The 13525-nt window shown below is 33.3% G+C and overlaps 1 protein-coding gene across 1 annotated transcript; it reads left to right on the top strand.

The window, feature by feature from the left end:
• The first annotated feature begins 8591 nt into the window (after nucleotides 1-8591).
• Nucleotides 8592-10751, top strand: LOC111389861 (scarecrow-like protein 15). The gene is made up of 2 exons (XM_023014837.1): nucleotides 8592-9318; nucleotides 9568-10751. The coding sequence occupies exons 1-2, from the start codon at nucleotides 8967-8969 to the stop codon at nucleotides 10620-10622; spliced, it is 1407 nt and encodes a 468-aa protein (XP_022870605.1). The 5' UTR covers nucleotides 8592-8966; the 3' UTR covers nucleotides 10623-10751.
• Nucleotides 10752-13525: the final 2774 nt, after the last annotated feature.

Raw genomic sequence — 13525 nt, 5'->3', positions numbered from 1 at the left:
GGATTGGAGAATTTTATTATATGATTAAGAGGTAGGATGGATTATGCTTAAAGTTTGGAACCGAGTTAGGGCAACATAATAGTTGATGTAGGAGATGATTGAGCACACTTTGACTTTGTGATGGTCGGTTACCTCGGGTGTCAAATTTTTCGGGCAAAGTGACATTTTCCTAAAATATGAGGATAGATTTATTACCTTTTGCAAAGTATGAAAATGACAAGTACAAATTTAGCCCCTGTTTAGACTCCATTTTCCAAAAACTCATTTTTAATCACGTATTATTTCATGAAATAATTTTACATATAAATTTAAATTTTTTTTATATCTTTTAACCACATATTTTCTAAAAAATTACTATAACAAAATACAGCCCTTGTTTGGCTCCATTTTAACAATCATTATTTTTAAATTCTTTTTACACAATAAAATATTTTGTACGTAAACCCAATTTTTTTTATTTTTAATCACATAATCCCAAAAATCACTATTTAAAATTCTATGTTCTCCAAATAATATTTGTCAATCAGGGGCCTAATGAGGTTATGAAAAAAAAAATGTTTTGGAATAGTATTTTTTGGAGAATTTGTAATTAAAAAAGAAGAATTTTTTTTGAATTTACATGTAATATGATTTTATGGAAGAATGTATTATTGAGAATGAAAAAAAATATATTAAATGGAGTACGAAAATAAAAAGTACATAAGAAAATGTCTTTTTTTCTTTTTTTCTTTTTAGTAAATCCCTATTTGATAGAGATTAAAATTTAGATTTTAATTTAAATTAAAATTAACATTTAATTTTAATAATATATTTTATAAAATTCACATCCTTTCAAATATACATTTTATTATTTATTATCAAAATTTATTAAAAAACTAATTTTAATTCCCACCGAATCAAGGCTAAATTTTTTCACAGTTGGGCGGCAAATGATTAAAAATTGGTCGCAGTTTATGATAGGACATCATATGGGTAGGTTAAATGAATGTAGATTAGGCATGGGATTGTTTGCTTGATTGTGCCTTTTGTTTGACCACTTGAGGAATCTTTTATTTTCAACTTATGATAATTATAAATGTACTTAAATAAAATTTGACCAAGATGATTTAATTAAGGAATCTTAATTAGGAACCTTTTATTTTCAACTTATGATAATTATAAATGTACTTAATAAAATTTGACCAATACGATTTAATTAAGAATTTATTCTTTTCTCGCCTTAATTATCATTTATGGTGCGTTTGATTGCTAATATTTTTTCCACATAAATTCTTACTTTTATGTTGTTTAACTGATTTTTATTTATGAAAAATATTTTCCTATTTTTGGTCACGTGATCATATTTTTCTCAAAATCAAGGAAAATATTTTCTTTAGGAGGAAGAAGATTTTATTTTTAGGGAATTTACTATCTCTCATCTATTTACTATTTTTCATCTACTTACCAATAAAAATCGAACAAATATAATTTTTTTAGGTTAAAAATTAAATTAATTAAATACATTTAATTGACAATTTTCAAACAAACAAGTTCTAGGCAATTGAATTACCTAGAATTTATTTGCTTTTAATGTAAATTCGATGTTTGCAATCAAACGCACCCTTAATGTACAGTTGTTATCGATCAATTGTTCAAAATTTTCAAAAAAAGGTTTAATTGTTCTTTAATTTCTTCTTCTTCTTCTTCTTCTTCTTCTTCTTCTTATTTTTATTTTTTGATAAGTATGTGAGTGGACCGATAATTTTTAATAAAAAAATTATTGGAAAGGAATTACGTCTCAATGCCAACGATTCAACTATCAATGAATTATTTGATTAATCAATCACAGTTCGACCTTTATTAAGGTGAAAATAATCTAAAATAATAAAATTTCTGTACTAACTGTAATATTATTAATTCGAGTAAATACTTTTAAAAAGTTAAAAATCCATCAATGTAAGATGATTGGATAATCTTTTATAATTTTTATTTATTTTTATTTTTTGAATTTCACCCTTCTTCCAAATGAGACTCCAACCCACTGGGCTAGTTGATCCGTTGGGCTTGGATGTTGAAAAGAGGAAGGAGAAAGCAGATAATGGGCCTAAAAGTTAAGAGGCCTAACTTTAATGAGCAATGGTAAGCCCAACAGGCCAATCAGGGCCTGTTTTTATCCACACGAACGAAAATCAGGCCCAATCAGGGCCTGTTTTCTTGATTATTATTTTTAAATGAAAACAAAAACAAATCATAAATTTTGGACACTAACATAGTTATTTTTTTCCTTTTTTTTCAAGAAAATATTCCTAACTTTTCAAGCTTTTGCAATTGTTACTGATTTATCAAAAATAGAAGTTAAAAGGTCGCAGGTATCATTTTTTGATCTTTAATCTTTCATCTAATATTAGTGATGGCAATGGGACATGATCGGTCCGACCTTGTCCCATACACACTCTTCTTGGGGTTTTTAATAGGTGAGGTGGGGTTGATCCAATCTAGATAAAAAAATTCCTCATTTTCCCATCCCATCTTGCTCGATTGCCTTATTTATTTTTTTGAACACAATTGGGATTTAAAACACAAAAACAAAAAAGTGTCGTTTGATGACCAACTACTAATAAATAATAAATTAAGGTTCTATTTTGATGTATAACAAAAATAGGGGTGTAAATGTATCATTTTCTACAATGTTGAAGGGTTTTTCTAAATATTTTGGTTCATATGGTCCTATGAACTTATCAATTAATTATCTCTTTAATCAATATTGTTTCAACATTCAAAAATGTAGATATTTGTGGATTGAAAGTTTAAGCCGAAATTACAAGTTAAAGAAAATTAGAATTGATGTTTCAAATTAAAGGTAGAGAAGCTACTTGCTCTATTTCACATAAAGTTGGAGACTTTGTAATTTTCCAGCTTCATTATATCGAGCCTCTAACCTAAATAGCAAATGATCGTTTAGAAGTTTAGAATGACAATATGATCGAGCTTAGGCGGCTCATAATGACACAAGTGGGCTTGGTTAGACATTGTCAAACTTAGAGTCTCAATCTAGTTAAGGCTACAAGGATCGAAGCCTACTTGAAGCAATGCTTAAAAACAATCTCGAAGTAAGACAGGAGGGATCAAAACTAGCAAAATTCAACAAATCTTAGGCCGCATTGATTCCATCACTGCCAAATTAATCCAAATGCACAACTAACATGTAAATCAACGTGAGATGTGTTTGAACATAATAAGAAACATGATGTTACTAAATAGAATCGTGTACCTAACATATAAATCCTTTAAACTAGAAGTATATAGCGATTCCCTACATTCAAGGTACTTGAAATTAAATAAAATTCACGATACTCTTTTTTAATGACTGAAAAGACTTGAGATATTTTCTTTTGCGAATTTCTTTCAAATTTAGGTACACGTAGTCGACTATAAGCATACGATAAACCCATCTTTTTCTTTTTTGATTGAGAGAGGGAGAAAGATGGATGTCAATAATATGCTTTGAGCCTTTTATTTTTTCAAAATTTTCTAGAAAAAGAGAGATGCCAAACGTGAAAAATGAAGGAATCAGCCATATATTATATGTTATTAGAGTGTTCACAAATTAGTGATTCAAAGGGTATTTCAAAATCAAAATCAACATATCCAAGGATCATTAAATTTCACCCAACAAAAGGGTCCAATACTCAAGTATGCTTGTTCACATACTATAGTAACTATACACAATAAGTGAATAGGAGGACTTTTGTAGCCCGTTTATGAGGTTGAACTCGTAGCAATACATTGTCTATTATGTTATTTACTGAGTATCAAATATGTACTTGAAGCAAGGTTTGTGCAAAATACTGAATAAAATAAGACGATATAATGAATATGATTTTAACATTTTTTAATACGGTGTCCAATTATGAACGATCATTGTTGTAAAACATAGCATTAATGTCACGGGCTAGGTTGCACATAAACTTCTAAGGCGTTCTAATTTTGGAATCTAAAACTCGTCACAAATGTTTCAAAAACTCCATAAAAAATTCCCTTTTTAATTTTTTATAAAATTCAATAACTTTGATAAAAATTAATTCAAATTCTTAAGAAGTTTTTGATTGAAATTTTTGAAAGCTTAGATGAAGAGATGCACATTATTATATCATTACTAATGTATTTGTGTTAAGGGATATATCCTACAAAATATAGATTAACTCATAAGGAATTAAGTTACTCCTTTTAACAATGTTCACATTTTAAGATGAAAATCTCTTAATATGAATATCAAAGCTTATTAAGTTCTAACTTGCAGTTTAATTCAATTAAACTCAAATGAGCACATGAATTTCACAACTTGTCCATTCAAAAAAGTTATCATCTTGCGGAGGGTATGTTAAAAAATAAATCTTACATCTAGAGGTGGACCTAGAGAATGAATATATATATATATATATATATATATATATATATATATGTTGTTGTTGTTATTATTATTATTAATATTATTTTTTGGCACAAGGCTACTATGTAAAAGAAAAACAATTCATAAAAATTCATATTTTGCACATGAAAAACTAGCTGGGCTTGTGTTGTCTTGGGTCCCAAGCTCCTGCTCTCGTTTGAGCCACATTAATGTAAGAATAAGAATGAAAAATATAATCGTTACGGACTCCACACAAAAAATAGAAAGTCAAATATGATGACTTGATGTGATGAATAACAGTCATATTTTTCATTTTAATGGGTAAATAATGAGAAATAAACAGGTGCTTAATAAGGTTGATATATTAATATTTCGTATCCTACTATTAGAAATAACGCTTCAAAGTATTTATATCATATCGTGTTTCATTTTCCTTGTTCATTCAACCTGGGCCATGGCCCATTCACCACCATGCTGTGCTTGATGTGGCCTTGGACGTGGATCTTTTCCACTCTTGCCTTTCCTTTGGGGAGTCACCTACCTTTTTTATTTTATTTTTTTAATGACTTATCATGTCAATAAGAATCTTACCACACAAACTTTTGTATGTTTCAAGCTGCCTCTTTTCTCTCCTTGTGTGCCCCGTCTGTTTCAAACTTAACTCTTAAGTAATGACTTTAGTTCATGTTTGGCTAACTTCAAATTTCTACTTATAAGTAAATTCTAAAATAAATATTATATGCTTTGAAATTTCAAGTTACTATTTTTTTTTTTTAAAGAAAAAAATATTATTCGAACTAGATATCCAATTTGCAAATGAAATGCAACAAGTTTATATTTTCCATGCGTCTCTTCTCCAATCATTTTTTTTTTCAAAACAAAATTGGAAATAATATTGTCCGATAAGTTTATCTAAAATGTATTGTAATGTTAACATAGGGAAGAACTTCAATTATTGAGATCAATATGCGAGTCTTTTATAGGTCAATATTTTTTTCTTCTCAAATATGTTTTCCGTTGTATAAACCTTCTTTATGTTTTCTTATGTCATGTTCAACTTAAGCTCATGTTTGATAGGGATTAAAATTAAAATCTTAATTGAAGTCAAAGTAAATAATTACTTTTACTCACATATTTCATAAGCTCTACAACTTTTTAACCACATATTTTATTAACTTTATTAAATTTAATAAAAAATTTGATTTTAATACCCACCAAACAGAGGTTAAATCATCTAAAAAATTTTAGAATTTTGAGGAGAATGAACGTAAATTTTCATTGTCGGTCCCCAAACTTTTTTTTGATAACTCAAGTGTCCAAATTTCGCCTGACTAATCCTGATGATTTGCAGCTTTCCTTCTTGGTTCGCCACTCAGGTAAATTCGAATGCTACTACAAGCTTATACACACTTGGATCGGACATTCGGGATGCAATTCTGCTCCATGTAGATCTCCCTTTACGACGTGCAGACAGGACCCTTGAAGAGACGACAAAGCGCATAATAACTTCACCTCCACAAGACAATTGCCTTCCAACATAAATGTTGCATTCCAGCTGCCGCGGGGATTCGAATCTCCGATATTTTATATAGAACCCTCCTACTTTACCACTGCGCCATGTCCGTGGGGGCAATTGGTCCCCAAACTTTTGATTGAGTTGCAAGTTGATCGTGAAACTTTCAAAATAATTGCATACCACACCTTAGTCCTTAGAAATGGAGATCACACCCACTGTCGTTCAACCTACCAACAACTGTTACCACCATCACTACGATTCCCATTTGTTGCAACCAACTCAATCCATCGATGTGCCTATGTGCACTGAAGTCTAGGCTAGATATTAAAACTCAATCCAAAACAAAATATTAAAAACTTCCTCGCTTCAAAATTAACCTTTTGAATTAATTTATAATATTTACTAGACCTAAAAGGTCATGATTAGAAGAAAACTTTAAAGTGCAATCTCATTGCACCCCTTTTTCATATGTGTGTTCACACTTCACACTATCATCCATCCTATGATTAGGTACAAATAAATGCCAAGGGACATTGATAATATATAAAATTTGATTAAGCCCCGTTTGGCCACTCATTAAATTTCATTACATTACATTACATTTCATTCTTCTTTCTCCTATTTTTAAGTACACAATCTTTTATAAAATAATATTACACGTAAATCGAAAACTTTTAATTCTTTTTCAGCAACTCATTTTTCAAAAAAACACTATTCTTTCAATTTTCTTTTTCTGAAAATGGGGGGCCAAACGGGACACATGAGTGCTTCTTCGCTTTAAATATTATTTCAAGGAAAACCCTGTTTGGCAAGACTCAAGGCCAGGCCAAAAACAGGGGGGGACGTTTCGGCTCCCTATTGGCGAGGTGCCTTTCTAGCCAAAAAGCAGGGCTCTTATTTAAACCAAAGGACCTCCAAAAATCTTCTACTAAAGTTAAAATGAAAAAGAAAAGCACGATCCTAAACTCCGACTCTTCATGAACTTTTAGGATGCGGAAGGCTTCTTCTTGAAGGCTCGAACAATTAGTGCGATATCACTTTAGAAGAATTAGAATTATAATGTCGTGTCAATGTTCATGGGTTAAAAATAAAGATAATGCTGATTTTCTATACATCGACAAGATTGGCCAGATGTTTAATTCCTAATGTAATTGCACCATCATTGAAGGAACATATTCTTCTTGTATTTGAGTTGTTTTCATCAGGTTTACACTTCATGTTATCAAAATATTAGAAAAAAAAAATATGGGATTTATTTCATTCAAGTTCGGTAAGAGATTTTAAGCCTACTTACTTAAAGCTCCAATGTAGGGTATGGAAAGTATTTAAATATTAGTTATTCATGCGTAACTCATAAAATTTCGTGTTTTATCTCAACATATAAAACTTTGCTATGAATTTTTTTTTAATTTTATTTTTGTTTAAAATCGTACTTTTTAATTCAAAAAGAGGCGCAGATCAATCTAAGACCTTTAAAAAGAATATAAGCCATTAAACCACAAGGGAGAAGACCGGCCCGACTTGGATACTAAGGCAAAAAAGACCCGCTCGACCAATTCAATTAGGATTTGCAAGGCAGTTCCGATATGTATCGACAAAGTAAAGTCGGTCTAAGAAGAAAAAAAAGAAGTGGGTACCATTTGAAAGTGCAATTTTACCTCTCATTTTTTGAATTGCTTGTCATTGAGGTAAAAAACAAAGTAAAAAAGGAAAAATTATGTGACTTTTTTTAGGGGCCCCTTTGAACTTTGCAAATAAAGACATCCACTAAGGTGACTTTCCAAAAATGAAGTCTTTTGTCACTTATAAAGACCACTACCTATGCACTTTTATTCTATGGAGTGGAAGACATGTATGGGTAGACTCAAACCTATCAACGGTTCTTATTGGTCGATCAAGAATAATTTGATCATAATTTCAAAAGCTACATAATGGATTGGAAAGGTAACTTATTCAAGACTTTTTATCTTTAGTCAAACTCGTGATATTTGATATGCAATATTTTGATAACTATTTAAATTATTATGTTCTTTAATCATCTCTATCTTTAGCTCCAAAAGAAAAGGGAGGATGAACATGTTTGGTTCACACAAATTTGTAGGTTTTTTGACTTATAATAAAGTTACTTTTTATTCGAACATGTCCTATACCAACCACTCTATTATTGCTTTCTAAATGATCATAATAAGCTAAAACTTGTATGTTCGGGTAGGTCTTTCTAATCCTATTCCATTCCGTTCAATCTTATTTTGCCAATATTGTTCATTATTAGTACTTTCGAATTACCAACATAAAATAGTGCATATCGAGGATAATTTAGCAGATGAGCAAGTTAAGTAAAAGAACAAGGGAATTGAGTTTAGTGAGCTTGATTTTTTGAATATAAAAAATAAAATAAAATGTGAATATCATGTGATCAAGAAAAGTTGATGTCGAATCAAAGAAAGTAGTACAACAAAGTTTTGCTCCTAAGCCTTCAACAAGAAGTTTCTAAGAGATGGATCCCAAATCTTCTAATCTTCTGCCTTGTGTCCTCCCATGTATTGTCCATTACCTGTTCCTCATGCCTCCCACTTCATGCATACCATCCCCATAACAACCCCAACACCCACCCCCACCCCACTCCACATTTGTGCATGAATTTTTCATCACATTCCGATCCTATGTACATACAAGTAGTAAATCATTCATTTAATCACTCAAGTTCTGATACTCACACTGGGTGAATCCTCTCACCCAACATGTTCCTCTCTTACCCACTTGGCGTATGAGTTCTGTGATTTAAGTGGACGATCTTACCCTTACACTGTGTATATTAAACAATCTTGTTTTTCTCCACCATACACCCTACCTACCTCACCCTTCCCCCAATTTTGTGCACGCACGTTTCATTACACTTCCTCCATGCCATCCCCATTACCCTTACCCCACCTCACCCCACCCCACCTTTGTACACGCAAAGATAAAAAGGTGGTAATCATCAACCCTCAAAATCCCCCCCTTCAATTTTCAACTCAAAGCCATTAAAGATCAAGAAAGGATTTGCATAGGAAGAGAGACATGAAAGTACCCTTTTCTGCAAATAATCAAAGCGACCAAACTGTGAGCTCAAAGCCATCGAACTGCACCGTTAATACCACCCCAAACACCAATTTACAAGACGTCACCACGCCCACCAGCTCTCCTTACGAGCCTAAATCGGTTCTAGAAATTCAGGGTAGTCCGAGTCCTGTTGCTGATAAAAAACCTGCATCTGACACTGATAATTCGATCGTTTTGGACGATCCGTTCCAGCTGGAAGATCATGTGCTGAGCCACCAGTTTGATGATTTGGATTCTTTCATGAGAGAGTTTGGTTTGAACGACGATTCCAGCCCAGTTTCAAAACCAATTTATCAACACAGTATTAACGGTGAGCCTCAAACTCTAACTCAATATCCGTCTCTCCAAGAATTTCCACCTATTAGCTTGTTCGATTCAACTCAGTTTGTGCCATCAGATTTTGGTCTTTTCTCTGATATTTCTACATACAATACTGCATCGTTGAGCCATAATACTAACATCGTCAATACATTTGATGTCTCTACTGATATTCAATCCTTCAATAATAACGACTGGAACGTGGGATTCAATTATGTGAACGACTTAATCCGACTAGCAGAGTGCTTCGATACCAACTCGCTCCAAATAGGGCAAACGATATTAGCACGGCTGAATCAAACTTTGAGGTCTCCAATAGGAAAGCCCCCTCAAAGAGCTGCCTTCTACTTCAAGGAAGCCCTTCAATCCCTATTCACAGGGTTGACTCAGACCACTCACCCTGCCAGTACTTCAGAAATTATCCAGACAATCAAAGCGCAGAAGACCTTCTCAAGCATCTCTCCAATTCCCATGTTCTCCAGCTTCACGGCTAATCAAGCCTTGCTCGAAGCCACAGATGGCTGCACTCATGTCCAAGTCATCGACTTTGATATCGGGCTTGGAGGCCAATGGGCTTCCTTCATGAAGGAACTAGCCAGTAAAGCAGATTCTCGTAAAATGACACCACCCGTGCTTCGAATAACAGCTATAGTTCCTGAAGAGTATGCAACTGAATCAAGATTGATCACAGAGAATTTAACTCAATTTGCACGTGAACTGAATATAAAATTTGATATAGACTTTGTTTCAATACGTAGCTTTGGATATTTATCTTTCAGAGCAATCAAGTTCATGGATGGAGAAAAAATTGCAGTTCTTTTATCTCCAGCCATATTCCAACAAATAGGGACGGGGTTTCTGAATGATCTCCGCCATGTTCCACCGCATGTGGTGGTGCATGTGCACAGTGAAGGGCAGATGGGGTTTGGAACCTCGTCCTATCGTCAAACTGTGATTGGTGGGCTGGAGTTTTACACCGGCCTCTTAGAGTCACTGGAGACAGCAAATGTAAACGATGATGGCAGTGATTGGATGAGGAGGATTGAGACTTTTGTGTTCTTTCCCAAGATTCTCAAGGCAATGGAGGCTGCTGGCCACCAAGGGCCGCCATGGAGGGAGGCTCTCGTTGCAGTGGGATTGAGGCAGGTGGGGCCGAGTCATTTTTCATACCTTCAAGCTGAGTGCTTACTAAGGAGGATGCAAGTAAGAGGATTCCACGTTGCAAAGCATCAAGAGGAGATGCTGCTTTACTGGCATGACAGGCTACTTTTTGCAACGTCAGCTTGGAAGTATTAAGTGACTGCATCATCTTATTAAGATCAATTAAACTCTTTATGTGTGGTCTGTAATTTATATTTCTGTTTTTAGCTGGGAAAATAAGGAATCAGTCTTTCATTTTTCTTATAATTGCATTCATACTTTAAACATGGTGACAACTGATATAAAATCAAGTAATGTTGGAATGTAAAGGGAGGAAAGCTGTAAAAATTAAGAAAAGGAGGGCAAAAGATAGGCAGAGAAAGAAAAAGAAACAAAAAATCATTTTTCTTCGGTTTTTTCTTCTTGGATTGTGTAAAAAACCAGTTTTCCTGACAATGAAGTATTTTAGTATATTTATTCAAAACATTAGAAGAGGGTTCAATAAAATCAATCAAAATAGTTAATGAAAATTTCATATTCCATGAGATAAGCATACTTAGCAGTGAAATTCTCATGTGTTTGTTGCTCGCCTGGATAAGATTTTAAAGTTGAAATCGCATCCATTGGCTTGTGCAATATTGTCAAGCAGCATTTAGAGCATGCCCTTAGTGTTTCATATGGATTCTTGATCTGCTATAGAACTGATGATTCTCCTTGTTCATCCCAGTGACTAAAAGTTTGCTAAGGATGGGTGCAGTAATTTTTGTTAAACTTTGCTACAGGTACAAAATTTAATTTCTTAACAGAATTAATAAAGGGGAGACGGCTATCACCCTGTGATTGGCTGCTGTCAAAACAGTTTTTAGCAGCATCCAATCACAGGGAGACACCTGTTTTCCTGTATTAATTCTGTTAAATAAAATATGTACCTTTACAAAAATTCATTTTTGTTCATGTATTCCGCCAGTTTTTGGCTATTGTCACTTTCAACCTGATTCAATAACTACATGTCCTTTACTCCTTTATGCCCAGTCATTCTGTAGAAAACTCGCCCCCCATTTGATTTCAGATAACCAATATTGTCGAGGATCATGAAATTATCATTCTGGAGAAATATAAAAAAGAATAAAGAAAGAATTTGAGTGCATGCAAGTGATCGTCTAGATAAAAACACAGAAATCTAACACGATAAAAGAAAACATGGAAAAGTTTGCATCGTTCCTCTAAATAACCGAAAAAGTGTGTGTATGTGAGAGAATAGAAGAGCAAGAGCAAAAGCAAAAGCAAGAGCAAAAGCAAAAGCATGGCTTTAAAATTCCTCTAATTATGTGAAACATGGTAAGTATCAAGGAAAATGCTGAACATATGTGATCAAAGCTTAATTTCAGCAACAGATTTCCTTCTGTCATTACATCGAGCTGCCTGATTTTGAGCTCAACTTGATTCAGCAACAGATTTCCTTGTGTCAATATATTAGGCTGTAAATACTCAATTACATTTTTTGTACTCCTTAATTCATGCTCTCGGATTGTATATAATTAGTGCTTATAGAAATGAAAACTTGTGTGGATTAAATTCTCAAAATCTCAGTAGTGCAAATCCTCCTTATGGTATCAGAGCCACAATCTCTAACGAGTTACACACCTTCAATTCCTCAAATGGCTGCTATCCCTGCAACCAGTCTTGACTATCCTATCATCACCATTAACGCTGCTACTGCCATAAATGAAAAACTTATCCCAGCCACCTTCCCTCAATGGAGAGCCCAATTTGAAGCACTGCTAATTTGCTATGACCTGATTGATTTTGTCACCGGAATCCACAAATGTCCAGCTATTGATGCAGCAAATCCCACTACCTCCAAAGCTGCGAACTCTCACTGGGTTCGCCTGTTGGAATAATTAATAATTCTATATGTGGGCTTCACATTCGTTTGCAAAATTTTACGGGTTAGATATATGGCTCATAATGATATTTGTGTTTGGACCAAATTTATTAAGTGATCAATTAGGCCTTTTACACCTTACGGGCTGTAATTAATTTGATGTGGTAATTTAAAGTATGTGGGTCGAAAATAAACTCTAATTAGAATTCTAGTCGTAATGGGACGGCTCAAATTATTTCCTATATATAAAGGCTGGGTCCCATTTCCTCTCCATATGTTTTATTAGCTTGCCCCATTGATAGCTAATACTTTTGTGAGGAGCAAGGAGGAGAAGATCTTGACTGCTATTACAACTACTATTCATATCAACAATGGCTTTCACAGGTATAAATTCGTTTTTATTAATTTATTGGATTGTGATTATCGATTCTTAACATGATTAAAACTAAAGATTAACAATTGGTATCAGAGCAGCATGTTAAGATCGAAATCCTTCATGAATTTTTTATTATTTTTTATTTTTTCCCTATATCACGTAAAAAAGGTTTTCTGTTAATACAATTTTGTTGGGGCATATATGTATAATGTATAATTCATTATATAAACATATATAAAGAAATCCAAATCCAAACACGTGGGAGGAAGTCCATTTATTTAATACAAAAATATTGTACAAAATTTTCCACCCCTCCATCTGTTTCCACTTGAACCCGAGTCGGCCAAATCACCTATTTTATGATTGAGGCCAGACCGTGAAATTATGGGTGGAGCACAACTTCTTTCTTGAGCCTAGTAGCAATGATTCTGCTCAGATTCTTCAATGCAAAAGAGAATTGTGATAGGCTTTGATTAGGGTTTTTAAAATAGGACCAAGATGAGAAGCCTACTTACTGGAATTCAAAGAGAATTATTTGGGGTTCTTATATTCGCCGCAGGTACAACATGTAGATGGGGACTCCTGATGTAAATTGCTAATTTCCTAGCCCCTGTTTGCAATTACAAATTGGGGGTTAAGTTTGTAAATAATAAGAAAAGGGCCTGCTTGTAATTAAAGAAACTATAGGACCTGGCTTTAATTTCAGACATGGGGTCAGAGTGCAATTTTCAAAGGGTGATTAAATTTGAATTTTGAAATTGGATTTAAAAGTCCTTATTCCAATATTTCAATTTTGAC

The sequence above is a fragment of the Olea europaea genome, unplaced genomic scaffold (assembly GCF_002742605.1).
Source record: "Olea europaea var. sylvestris unplaced genomic scaffold, O_europaea_v1 scaffold629, whole genome shotgun sequence".
Taxonomy (NCBI): Eukaryota; Viridiplantae; Streptophyta; class Magnoliopsida; order Lamiales; family Oleaceae; genus Olea; species Olea europaea.
This window is presented reverse-complemented; position numbering and strand designations above follow the sequence as displayed.

Excerpts from the sequence above, each read along its gene's own strand:
- LOC111389861 (XM_023014837.1), top strand. The coding sequence starts at position 8,967 with ATGAAAGTACCCTTTTCTGCAAATAATCAAAGCGACCAAACTGTGAGC. Across the intron at positions 9,319-9,567 it reads TTATCAACACAGTATTAACG|AGTGCTTCGATACCAACTCG; the intron begins GTGAGCCTCAAA and ends TCCGACTAGCAG.